General features: G+C 43.4%; 1 protein-coding gene across 1 annotated transcript in view; it reads left to right on the forward strand.

Annotated features, from left to right (window-relative positions):
* LOC126163042 (sodium-coupled monocarboxylate transporter 1-like) overlaps positions 1-14,018 on the forward strand; it is a 141,696-nt gene that overhangs the window by 75,672 nt on the left and 52,006 nt on the right. The window contains exons 6-8 of the mRNA XM_049919925.1: positions 2,316-2,383; positions 7,776-7,930; positions 8,172-8,312. Coding sequence (XP_049775882.1) covers positions 2,316-2,383; positions 7,776-7,930; positions 8,172-8,312 — 364 coding nt within the window. The remainder of the gene's footprint in view (positions 1-2,315; positions 2,384-7,775; positions 7,931-8,171; positions 8,313-14,018) is intronic.

Below are 14,018 nucleotides of genomic sequence, written 5' to 3' on the forward strand. Positions count from 1 at the left end.
TTTCTGCGACACCTACAAAAGAACAATTTCCTGGCTGGGACTTCAACTTGTCAGGTGCCTTCAACAGTCTCCATTGTACAGATGTCGCCAACAGGACAACAACCCCTGTGTCGGATCCCTCACATCTGCATCTACAGAGGCCTACCCAAACAGCATTACTCTATAGCGAGGGGTGTCTGTTTGGGACGATATTATCAAGAGGCTTTCTCTCCCAGTGCCTTCTTGGTACAGCTAAATTTTGTAAAGGGAAGCTGCATCCAATCTAGGCGTATTCCAAACAGATATATCGGCTGGAAATAAAACAATTATAATGCACTCTATTGATACCGAAAACTATCGATTGAACAAAAGTTGTTCAGACATATTAAAAAAAGGTAATGACAAGCCATTTATGGGGCTCTAAAACAAATGATCATCCCTATTCAAGAAATCCTCTGTCATATGTAATGAAGTTCTAAAAGCAGAGCGCAAAGAGATTTCATTTGAAATTTTTTTTGCTGTTTTCCATGAGTAGTTTCTTAAATTGTTTTACGGATGTGTAAATCACTCCTTTCTGGGCAAAAGCTATGTCCGTTGGAGGACAAGAATTTTTTTTTTCCATCAGCTACTGTATCTGTGAAAATTTTTATAACCTTAAAATTGAAACAATTGTTGCCAACAAATCTCATTAGTTAATAAAAGTATCATGTGGTTGTGACAGATATTCCCGACTGTTGGCAAACAGATTTTTACGTAATCAACTTGTGTAATCTGACTACTTTGTTGCTCGCAATGACTACTATTTTCCTAAGTATGTGTCATCTAGAAATATTGTCTTTTTAAAATCCGTGAATCAAATAATACAACTACATTAACTTAGTACTGGTTCCTACGTCCACAAATTTTAAGAGCTAGTCTTATGACACAATCACTTATATGTAAACGTTTTGGCAGGTTTGCTACACTGTTCATCCAAATATTCATCAATAAAAGCTTCAGAAACGGCACTGGCAGGTCGTCGTAAAAATCACTAAACAAACGTCGACCGGAGATCTCATCAGGAAAGCCAATATGGGGCCACGAACACCTCAACAATTAGTGATGTGCAAATAACTTAGAAATCTGGTGCGCAAGTAACTTAGACATCCCTACCTTGTTTGCTCTCTATTGCTGGAATACTACATTAATCGAGGATGTTAAATTTTTGCCAGAGCAAAACTTCACGAGCTGGTCATTTTAAAGCCTAAAGCAAAACCATTTTCTTAAAACTAGCTAGCAACTTTCACAAGAACAGAACTTAATACTTTTCTCTGTAGATGTTTGTTTTCTCAGTCTGACCACTTATGTTCGAATCTGTTCTTGAGGGTGTTCTGGCGGCTACATTGAATGACATGTCCAAGGGCCGGGTCTCAATCTGGCAAACAGTTTTTACTCGTCATAAATTATCCATATCGAGAGTTGTTTAGTGACCTCGTTGGGAATCCAAATACCGAGCTCTTCAGTTTTTCAAAATTCTTGCAAAGACCAGCGATCTATTGCTTATCATGTAATTATTCAATCTACTGTGCCTTTTAGAGCAGGACTAAGAGAAAAAAAGAGAAGGAGACAGATGAGAAAAAAGATTAAAATCATAGAAAACTACATCATTAGAAGTATGGATCGACGAAAAAAGGATGGTGTAGAAGTAAGGTGAGGGTCACGAAAAGCAAGAGGATGAGAGTGGAAGAAAAGAACAGAAAAGTAAGCGTTGAAAGAGAACAGGTATGTAGAGACAGAAGAAGTGGATGGATACAGGGAGCAGGCATCGATGTAAGAGAAGAAAAGACAGTAGGAGAAGGAGTGGGGTAACTAAGAGTGGAAGAAAAGAAGAAGAAAAAGGAATAGCTGTCAGGTAATGAAGTGTAACAGAAGACGTGTGAGGAACGATGAGGGAGAAGGACAGATAAAAGATGAGAATGAAAAATAGTAGAAATAGGGAGAAACTAAGAGTGAGAATTAGGAACAACAACGTAATGTGAGACTTGCATTCTTGGAGGCTGCTGATATTGGTCCCCTCAGGGTAGACTCAAAGCTCCCGTTTGATGTTCGTGGTTTGTTGTTTGTGATTAACTGGGAGGAGTACTTGACGCACCCCATGTTGCGCTTACACGGTAGCTCTGAAGTGATCCTGTTCCAAAGTACACCAGGTAGCAGTAATTACGAGAACTTTACATTTTGCGGAAAACTGCTGCTTGATGTGTAACAACGTATCAGTAGAAAAATTTTAATTTTATGCTGTGTTACAAGTGTGTCCGGGCAAATTTCCGTACTAATATGAAGGTGTCCACGTGTTTCAGTGACTGGACTTAACGTCTACCTGGCCGTTACGTGTGTCTACGCAGTATGCATCATCTACTCATCTCAGGTCAGTCTACATATCAATGTATTTAGGCTGTAAGTGCAACAAAATCAGTTTGCTCCTTTTCTTTTCTCATTTTCTTCCTCACGTACTCATTCTGTTTTCTTCTGCTCCTCTATCCTTCTCATCTTCCACCTCTCCTTGTTATTATTTTTCTCCATTTCTTTCTCTTTGCCTTCAGCTCTTACCTCGTTTCTTCTCATCATCTATAGACTATTTCAAATCTTTTATTTTTTCTTCGAACCACCACCCTACTTGCCTTCTTACACTTTCCCACCAACTGTTTTGTCAGAAACGACCAAGCTGATTTCGAAATACCACATAAATTATCACTACATCATGTTACTCTTACAAATTACTGCCCGAAGATAGGATAGTTTCTTTAATTAAAGCTTATCCGCATGCTGGTTTACATTAACAGAATAAGATTCAGTCCTATTTTGCATCCACCTGCATTCGTTTCTTGCTGTTAAATTCTTTTAAGTTGAACTGAAAATCTATCTTCTATATATCAAAAGCGTTACATACGCTTCTTGAACTTTGTTAATACCTCCAAAGTAAATCTTGTTTGTTTTAATGTCGTATGTGTTTTGTTACTCAGAAACAAAGAATTTTTTCTAATTGTCTTTCCGCAATTAAAACAACATCGTTTTTTAATTAATGGCCATTTACTAACGACAAACTTCATAAACAAGTAAATTGTAGCTCTTGCTATATGACTAGTTAGCTTCAGATCAAGTATAATTCTCACATTTTTCGTCCAATTGATATACTTGTTTAAAGACAGAACTATCACAGAATTTGCTGTCTGTAACGTTACTAAATGAAAGTATGTAAACTAAACTTACGTTCTGACATAGTTATTGTTAAATTTAGTAACTCCAAAAACGGACAACTTCATTGGACTAATAAGTACAGTTTTAAATTCCAGTTCTTATCGTTACATATACTATGAAATTTTGAATATGTATCCCTTTTTCTATTTTGTTACAGTTATTTTTTAAAAAAGCAATTATAATTGTGCTTTTTCTGTGATATTAACAGCTATAAAATTGACGCGGTACGCTACGTATATTGACAATATTTTTCTAAACTGATGGTAAATGTATGTTACATAGAGAATTAACCGCGAGGAAGTTAATAAACAATAGAGATCCGGATACGTATAAAATCCTACGAAATGAAAACAGACCTCAACATGCATGTACAGATTAATTATTCATGTCAGAAAAGAAGCACGTTTGTAATGTTGTTCAATTTACAGCATGTATTGTATTTCTTTTCAGTAATGAATTACTCGATAATGTAACTTGTTTTGGATAAATCCGTCGTCATAACAACAAAAACTCGTAACAAGTTTTTCGTAGGACTACTGAAACTCGCGATTGGCCGTCCAACCAGATGGAGAACCTCCGCTGTTCTTCAGAGTTGAAAGACTTCGTTCGTGTTATTATGTCCAACATCGGTATTTCGTGATGCACTGTTGACTGCCAAATTGGCAGGGATCATACACTGAAGAGCCAAAGAAACTGGTACACCTGCCGAATATCGTGTAGGGCCGCCGCGAGCTCGCGAAAGTGCCACAGCAAGACGTGGCATGGGCTCTACTAATGTCTGAAGTAGTGTTGGATGGAATTGGCACCATGAATCCTGAAGGGCTGTACATAAATCTGTAAGAGTACGAAGGGGTGGAGATCTCTTCTGAACGGCACCTTGCAAGGCATCCCACGTATGCTCAATAATGTTCATGTCTGATGAGATTGGTGGCCATCGGGAGTGTTTAAACTCAGAAGAGTGTTCCTGGAGCCACTCTGTAGCAATTCTGGGCGCGGGGGGTGTCGCATTGTCCTGTTGGAATCGCCGAAGTCCATCTAAATTCACAATTGATATGAATGGATGAAGGTGATCATACAGGTTGCTTACGTACGTGTCACCTGTCAGAGTCGTATCTATACGTATCAGGGGTCACATATCACGCCAACTACACGCGCCCCACACCATTACAGAGCCCACCAGCTTGAACAGTCCCCTGCTGCCATGCAGGATCCATGGGTTCATGATGGAAACCAGACTCGTCCGACCAGCCAACATGTTCCCAGTGATCAACAGTCCAATGTCGGTGCCGACGGGCCCAGGCAAGGCGTAAAGCTTTGTGACTTGCAGTAATCAAGGGTGCGCGAATGCGTCTTGGGCCCCGAAAGCCCATATCGATTATGTTTCGTTTAATGGTTCGCACGCTGGCACTTGTTGATAGCCGAGCATTGAAATCTGCGGCAATTTGCGGAAGGGTTGCACCGATTCTATTCAGTCGTCGTTGGTCCCGTTCTTGCAGGATCGTTTTCCGCTCGTAGCGATGTCGGAAATTTGATGTTTTACCGGATTCCTGATATTCACAGTACACTCGTGAAACAGTCGTACGGGAAAATCCGTACTTCATCGCTACCTCGGAGATATGTGTCCCATCGCTCGTGCGCCGACTGTAACACCACATTCAAACTCACTTAAATCTTGATAACCTGCCATTGTAGCACCAGTAACCGATCTAACAATTGCGCCAGACACTTGTTGTCTTATATAGGCGATGCCGACCGCATTGCCATATTCTGCCTGTTTTTGAATACGCATGCCTGTACCAGTTTTTTTGGCGCTTCAGTGTAAAAGACTTCGAATTGGCACACGAGCTAACTGCCACCATATTTTCATACCAGTAGTGGAAATATCTTTGGCGTAACTCATGATACGAGACAAGTGTGATGGGTTTGTAGATAATGTAGAGTTGTGTTGGAGTTGCTGCAATGGTGCGCACTTGACAAGGGACAGGATGGAACCACGACATAGCCTTCTCCTCGGGGTAGAAAGAGGGATTCGTCTGGCAACGTTCGTTGAGAGGCACCAAGAGACAGGACCAGCCACCTAATTGGTTAGCGTCCCTGCCACGACACAGAATGGCCCCACTCCTCGTGTTGTGTGAGAGTTGTGTTTTAAGCGCATCTGTTGAGTGAAGATGACAGCGATGAAAGTATGTACAGTATGGTGACATGTTGTTGGATGATGATGAGAGAAGGGAGAGCAGTACATAACCCACTCCTCTAGAGTGACACCAAGGAAGGCTCCGGGCTTACAGCCCTCATCCAACGGACGGATCACCATCAACAGTGGCACATGCCCTCACGCCATGAGACATTATGCAGAGGTTTGGAATTTCTTCCCAGATTTTGGCACAGACTCTCATTATAAGGAACTGTACGCGACCATCTGTCCTCTTTCCGGCGGAAACTGTAGGTGAAAAGTTCTTACACCTCCAGTACTAAAACCCGCTGCATCAGAGTAGAGTGCCACCATACATGCGTCTGTTAACGACCTCAGCTCCTTTAGCAGAGCCTTCAAAAGGTAGCGGGCCAATCAGGGGAGAGTTTGGTTAGATCTTGGAACTTCACAGCAAACATAAACATAGCCAAAGACTTCCAATGAATTCGAAAGTAAGTTCTATGTACTGAATTGGCAGAAAATCCTAAGAAATTTTGGTCTTATGTCAAAGCGGTAGGTGGATCAAAACAAAATGTCCAGACACTCTGTGACCAAAATAGTACTGAAACAGAGGATGACAGACTAAAGACCGAAATACTAAATGTCTTTATCCAAAGCTGTTTCACAGAGGAAGAATGCACTGTAGTTCCTTCTCTAGATTGTCGCACAGATGACAAGATGGTAGATATCGAAATAGATGACAGAGGGATGGAAAAACAATTAAAATAGCTCAAAAGAGGAAAGACCGCTGGACCTGATGGCATACCAGTTCGACTTTACACAGAGTGCGCGAAGGAAATTGCCCCTCTTCTTGCAGCGGTGTACCGTAGGTCTCTAGAAGAGCGTAGCGTTCCAAAGGATTGGAAAAGGGAACAGGTCATTCCCGTTTTCAAGAAGGCACGTCGAACAGATGTGCAGAACTATAGATCTGTATCTCTAACGTCGATCAGTTGTAGAATTTTGGAACACGTATTATGTTCGAGTATAATGGCTTTTCTGGAGGCTTGAAATCTACTCTGTAGGAATCAGCATGGGTTCCGAAAAAGACGATCGTGTGAAACCCAGCTCGCGCTATTTGTCCACGAGACTCAGAGGGCCATAGACACGGGTTCCCAGATAGATGCCGTGTTTCTTGGCTTCCGCAAGGCGTTCGATACAGTTCCCCACAGTCGTTTGATGAACATAGTAAGAGCATATGGACTATAAGACCAATTGTGTGATTGGATTGAAGAGGTCCTAGATAACAGAACGCAGCATGTCATTCTCAATGGAGAGAAGTCTTCCAAAGTAAGAGTGATTTCAGGTGTGCCGCAGGGGAGTGTCGTAGGACCATTGCTATTCACAATATACATAAATGACCTTGTGGATAACGTCGGAAGTTCACTGAGGCTTTTTGCGGATGATGCTGTAGAACATCGAGAGGTTGTAGGAATGGTAAATTGTACTGAAATGCAGGAGGATCACAACGAATTGACGCATGGTGCAGGGAATGGCAATTAAATCTCAATGTGGACAAGTGTAATGTGCTGCGAATACATAGAAAGAAAGATCCCTTATCATTTAGCTACAATATAGCAGATCAGCAACTGGAAGCAGTTAATTCCATAAATTATCTGGGAGTAGGCATTAGGAGTGATCATATAAAGTTGATCGTCGGTAAAGCAGATGCCAGACTGAGATTCATTGGAAGAATCCTAAGGAAATGCAATCCGAAAACAAAGCAAGTAGGTTACAGTACGCTTGTTCGCCCACTGCTTGAATATTGCTCACCAGTGTGGGATCCGTACCAGATAGGGTTGATAGAAGAGATAGAGAAGATCCAACGGAGAGCAGCGCGCTTCGTTACAGTATCATTTAGTAATCGCGAAAGCGTTACGGAGATGATAGATAAACTCCAGTGGAAGACTCTGCAGGAGAGACGCTCAGTAGCTCGATACGGGCTTTTGTCAAAGTTTCGAGAACATACCTTCACCGAAGAGTCAAGCAGTATATTGCTCCCTCCTACGTATATCTCGCGAAGAGACCATGAGGATAAAATCAGAGAGATTAGAGCCCACACTGAGGCATACCGACAATCTTTCTTTCCACGAACAATACGAGAGTTGAACAGAAGGGAGAACCGATAGAGGTACTCCAAGTACCCTCCGCCACACACCGTCAGGTGGCTTGCGGAGTATGGATGTAGATGTAGAAAGCGGAGATGGTTAGCAATTACTGCACGACACTAGAATAACAGTCTCGCAGTCAGGAGGCAAAACTCGCTAGGGTTACTAATGCACCGGACAAAATCCACTTATCGAGATTTCAGATTTACAAGCAGCTCCTCCAGAGCCTGGGCTACCGTGTGGTGACGTAGCGCTCTATGTTGCAGGGCGGGATGCGCGCCGTCATCATCACGGACACGTTCCAGGCGGCCGTGCTGATGGGCTCCATCTTCGTGGTGCTGGCGCTGGGCAACGACCGCGTGGGCGGCCTCTCCGTCGTCTGGCAGCGCAGCTCCCTCACCGAGCGCCTCGAGTTCTTCAAGTGAGTCCTGATAGCGTGCGGCCAGTCTCCTTAGCCGCTCTTAGCCAACACTGTAGCCCACCGAAATTCGAATTGTGTCTTCTCCTCTTTGTTTAACATCTTCCTCCTTCCCCTTGGCTTCCACCTGCACCACGTTCTCCTCTACGTCCGTCATTTCCTCCTCCATCGGGCGCTTCACGTCCACTTCTACCTCCAGTGTGCCTACCGCCAGTACTGAAACACGGCATCACTCTGCCGGCAGCCTGAACCCGGACCCGACGGTGCGCCACAGCTTCTGGTCCGTGGTTGTGGGCGGCAGCTTCTACTGGGCCACCATGTTCTGCTCCAACCAGGCCTCTGTCCAGAAGTACATGTCTGTGGCCACCATCAAGCAGGCCAGGACGTGAGTACAAGCTTCTGCATTTAATCGACTTCTTCATTGCGGTCACCAACTAGCGTAGCAAGTGTCTTGTGGTGCAGTGCTCAATAGGGAACCACATACATTACTACAAGTAAATGTTTCAATCATTTGTAGTTCCAATAAAACAAGGAAATAAAGGGGATTGAAAATTGCTTTATGGGTGAAAAATTCGATTTCTTGTTTCTGCTTACAAATTATAATATGGAATCTGCTCTTTAATTTTGCATGCGGTTTACTACTTTTGCTGAGCTAGAACTACGTTTAATCAATCGTTTATTATTATGATGCACAATGACATTTCTTGATGTAAAATCACCTTTGCTCACTTAAAACGTTTTGTCTCTGGTGCCACGTAATATAAAAGGCAGTACTTTCGCAAGTCATTTATGTGCACATGTTGGCGCCCATTTAAGTGGTTGTTTGTCTTCTGTTGATGCGAGTATTGGCTCTGAATGCCGCCATTTCCTCAAAACTTTGTACAATGCATATTACTTTTTTCTTGCTCAATAATGTAAATGAACTGCATTTTCATTGTAAGACCACTGTGACGAAGATATTAAGAACAGTCAAACCAGACTGGATGCAACCTGGATTCAGGTCCCACGGGGTGACACACCAAATGGCCCGTGGGACTCGAGTTTTATAGATGACACGCTTGCACAAAACGTCTACTGACAAGCATCCTCTTCACAACTTGTAACCTACAGTTGCTGGCTTGGAGCTAATGAAGCCCATTTATAGAGCAAACCCTGATCCGTTAAAAATACCTGGCAGTAAAAATTCACAAAGTCGTTGATTCTTTCAAGAACGTTACTTAGTCACGACTTCCAAGAGCGTATTTGTTTGATATCAGACACTCAAGAATGAAGTACATAATTCTACCATCGCCTTTAACGAGACAAATTGATGGGAAAAAGGGCGATGGAACAACTACGACCAAAGGCTGTCTGGAATACAGCGATACTTCTTGACGATTGGGAATCAGCAATCATTAACAAGAGCAAAGCTACAGAACTATAAAATATGACCTAGTGGGCAACATCCACGGACAGAAGAAGACTATTTGGTCAGCGTAGAACACTAATTAATAGATAATAATGGTGGTGCATTTTAGCTGTTTCTGGTGCTTGTAACTATGATTTTTGTTTGTGTTTTTCAATTGCTACTTCCGGAAAATTGCTTTTATTTGTTAACTGAATCGGTTTCTAGACATATGACTATTTTACCATAAAAATAAATGTAAATGTCGTGTGACTAGGGCCTCCCGTCGGGTAGACCGTTCGCCGGGTGCAAGTCTTACGATTTGACGCCACTTCGGCGACTTGTGCGTCGATGGGGATGAAATGATGATGATTAGGACAACAAAACACCCAGTCCGTGAGCGGAGAAAATCTCCGACCCAGCCGGGAATCGAACCCCGGCCCTTAGGATTGACATTCTGACGCGCCGATGACTGTTTTTTATCTCATTTTGTCCTATATTGTTCGTTGAATTTGTTCGTGGCGGACGTCCGATGACACTCGTTCAGGTTGTTCGTTGATCCCTTCACTCAGTTTTTTTTTATTATTACAGAGGGTAGCTAAACCCTCTGACCGAACACGCTGAGCTACCGTGCCGGCTGACCACTCAGATACCGGGGGTGGCCACTATTTTACCATAAGTTACGAGCATTAATGGGGCTCTGTGGGTGAAGAACAGTAAGTACACTATACTAGGTACAGATCGACATATGAAAATTTGTGGCGGGCCGGGACTCCAACCCGAATTTCCCGCTTATCGCGGGCTGTCGCCTCAACCATACGTCACTATTGGGTAGTAGATCTATACGTAATACAGCTCAAGTCAAGGAATTCAGAGCCAGCGAATTAATTTCGAAAAATGTTTCGTACAGCTATGGATCAACAGTGTCTGTTCTTTCAGACACGCATCTGAACAAGTACTCTCATGAGCGAGAGCATTATGCCCACTGCCCGCCGCGATACCGAATGCCGGCTCATGGCGCTGCTAGCATGTGACGTGGTAAGCGAAGAATCGAAGCCTACGAGAAAGACAGGCCGCGGTCACGAAGGTAGGCCTGATCTCGCTCGCTCGCTCAACTCAACAGACAAACTACGTTTCTGCACCTGTTAACTAGTTACTACGTATGTACGTACAAACTATTATGGAGTCTTATTGTTATTAGTCCTACAATGATAGGAAGACCATGGACCTACTTATAATTTGTCACGACTGTGCTGGGGTACAATAAAATTAAAATCGTGCCAAAGTGATTATCAGTTGCTTAAGGCACCACTTCTTGTATGAAATGAAGAGTGTTAAACAGGAGAGACTAAATGCCATAAACAAGCCGTTATACCATTAATGTCGAGCATTGATCTTAAATTAAATTTTGTTAATCAGTAATAATTAGGAAATGAGACGCTTAAAGTAGTAAATGAGTTTTACTATTTGGGGAGCAAAATAACTGCTGATGGTCGAAGTAGAGAGGATATAAAATGTAGACTGGCAATGGCAAGGTTAGCATTTCTGAAGAAGAGAAATTTGTTAACATCGAGTATAGATTTAAGTGCCAGGAAGTCTTTTCTGAAAGTATTTGTATGGAGTGTAGCCATGTATGGAGGCGAAACGTGGACGATAAATAGTTTAGACCAAAAGAGAATAGAATCTTTCGAAATGTGGTGCTACAGAAGAATGCTGAAGATTGGATGGGTAGATCACATAGCTAATGAGGAGGTATTGAACAGAATTGGGGAAGAGAAATTTGTGGCACAACTAGACTAGAAGAAGGAATCGGTTGGTAGGACATATTCTGAGGCATCAAGGGATCACCAGTTTAGTATTGGAGGGCAGCACGGAGGATAAAAATCGTATAGGGAGACCAAGAGATGAATACCCTACACAGATTCAGAAGGATGTAGGTTGCAGTAGGTACAGGAAGATGAAGAAGCTTGCACAGGATAGAGTAGCATGGAGAGCTGCATCAAAGCAGCCTCTGGACTGAAGACCACAGCTACAACAATCAGTAAGACTTCGTATTATCAGATACCAGTTGTTGTTGTTGTTGTTGTTGTGGTCTTCAGTCCTGAGACTGGTTTGATGCAGCTCTCCATGCTACTCTATCCTGTGCAAGCTTCTTCATCTCCCAGTACCTACTGCAACCTACATCCTTGTGAATCTGTTTAGCGTATTCATCTCTTGGTCTCCCTCTACGATTTTTACCCTCCACGTCGCCCTCCAATACTAAATTGGTGATTCCTCGATGTCTCTGAACATTTCCTACCAACCGATCCCTTCTTCTAGTCGTGCCACAAGCTCCTCTTCTCCCCAATTCTATTCAATACCTCCTCATTAGTTATGTGATCAACCCATCTAATCTTCAGCATTCTTCTGTAGCAGATACCAGTAGAAGATGCAATATTCGCTTGTATGTACACGCCCAGCTGTGAGTTAACAGGTGCAGAACGTTGTTTGTCTGCTGAGCTGAGCGATCGAGCGAGCTGAGGCCTACCTCCGTGATGTACGCGTCGCGGCCTGTCTTTCTTGTGGGCCTCGGCGATGAATATAAACGGAGCAGAGACGAGTGGGGACTCATTCTAGCGACGATACTGCCGGCTGTTACGGGCCGGCGCCTGCGAACGACCAACGCGGAAACAGCGAACGTTGCCGGTTGTTCGCGAGCTGCTGTCGTGAACACCTACGGCAATAATTGATGTGCGGTGAAACCACGAACAGACGACAAGGTTTCGGAAGCCCGCGCCTCATCACAGAGCTTGGAACGCAGAGATGGATGGCCGTGTCCGGGTATGCCATCCTGTAGACGAACGGCGTCTCGAAACATGCACCACAAACATGCACCACGCCACGGGCACAGCCGGTAGTTTCAGTAGTATGTTATGGAGGACATCCACTTGGCATTCCACGGGACCTGTGGTAGTAATCGAAAGGACCATGAGATCTGTGGACTATTTCAACGTCAGTTCGGTCCACCTACATCTCTTCGTGCTTGATGTCTTTCCGACGGCGATGGCATCGTCATCCAGGGTAACTTGTGGCGTCACAGGGCCAGAATTGTGCTACACTGGTTCCAGGAGGATGACAGTGAACTCAAGTTGACCTCATGACCGCCTGATTTCAACCCAATGGAAGACATCTGAAATCCTATTGGGCGCCAGCTCCGCGCCCACAGACCACCTGCACGGAATTAACGGGAATTTTGTGGCCGGCACAGAGATAGACATCTGCTGCCACATACCTCCGAAAACCTACCGCTACATAGAATCTACGCTGTGTTCTGCTGCAAAGGGGCACCAACACTCTGTTACTCAGGGTTTATCGGTGTACATTTGATTTAGCTCCTTCGAACGAAACGAAAAGTTACCACAACCAGGGTAAAAAATAGTTTAAAAATTTATCTCATTTTCTGCTATGTAAATCTTTAGAAAAGTAAGTCAATAACAATAAGATGCTTAAATGCACGCAATGCACAACTTTCAAGTCTCTGCTTTTAACAGATCCTGAAATAATGGGTGAGGAATATCGCCTTCTTAACAGTGTCTCCAAAGGTTATTTACACTGCTCTTAAGAATTACCCGGGACATCTCAGAGTAATTTGCCCTATGTAGGTTATCAAATGTATATCAATTATTCGATAAGAGCTCCTACATAGTCAAGTGGTACACGACTTGTGTATGTCGTGCAGAGGAGAGTGGTGTCACCGCCGGTGAAAAGCCATTATAGTATCAACAGGTAGCCTTCATTGCCCGTCACATTGCTAGGTGTCTGTGTGTGTGTGTGTGTGTGTGTGTGTGTGTGTGTGTGTGTGTGTCAGTGAGTGAGTTTGCTTTTATGGCGCTCAACAGCGTGGTTGTCACAGACCGTATGAAAATTGTTAGGAGCGAATGTGCTTAAAATGTCCAAAGCTTCATAAAACAAGTAAGAGTAAGTCCGACAGTATTACACTTACTCTCTCCCAACCTGATCACTGCTATCCGTACAATCAAACACTGTCACATATTTTAAAAAGCGTAAAAATGGGCAGATGTTTCTAAAACTGGCAATGAAAAGACATGTAACACAAGTGGAAAGCTGAAATAATAACACAGGAAATGTTGACTGGCTGATCACTTATAGAAAATCATGAATGAGTGAGTCACCGTGATAACACATTAAAAACTCCTCCCTCAGATTTTTGGGAACAAATCGGACATTTCACAAAACATTAAAATTCTGCCACATATGTTTAATTTTCATTTAAATCAGAGGGCAAGTCTCTCGGAAAATAGGCTGATCCTCTCTTGTCGGAAAACAAAAGACGTGACGCCCTGTAATTCGTACGTACCATACAGTGGTTTCCCTTCCCACGGGAACAAGAAACCCTGTGTCATAGGAAGTCGGCCGGTGTGGCAGAGCGGTTCTAGGCGCCTCAGTCTGGAACCGCGTGACCGCTACGGTCGCAGGTTCGAATCCTGCCTCTGGCATGGATGTGTGTGATGTCCTTAGGTTAGTTAGATTTAAGTAGTTCTAAGTTCTAGGGGACTGATGAGCTCAGATGTTAAGTTCCATAGTGCTCAGAGCAATTTGAACCTGCGTCATAGGGCTATGTACAGTTTGAACACGGTCATTCAGTCTGCGTGGCTGGAAGGAGGCACTTGTGTTGTGGACTTCACTAGGCGCAACTTCTTGTCTGTC

This window comes from Schistocerca cancellata, chromosome 2 (assembly GCF_023864275.1).
Source record: "Schistocerca cancellata isolate TAMUIC-IGC-003103 chromosome 2, iqSchCanc2.1, whole genome shotgun sequence".
Classification (NCBI taxonomy): domain Eukaryota; kingdom Metazoa; phylum Arthropoda; class Insecta; order Orthoptera; family Acrididae; genus Schistocerca; species Schistocerca cancellata.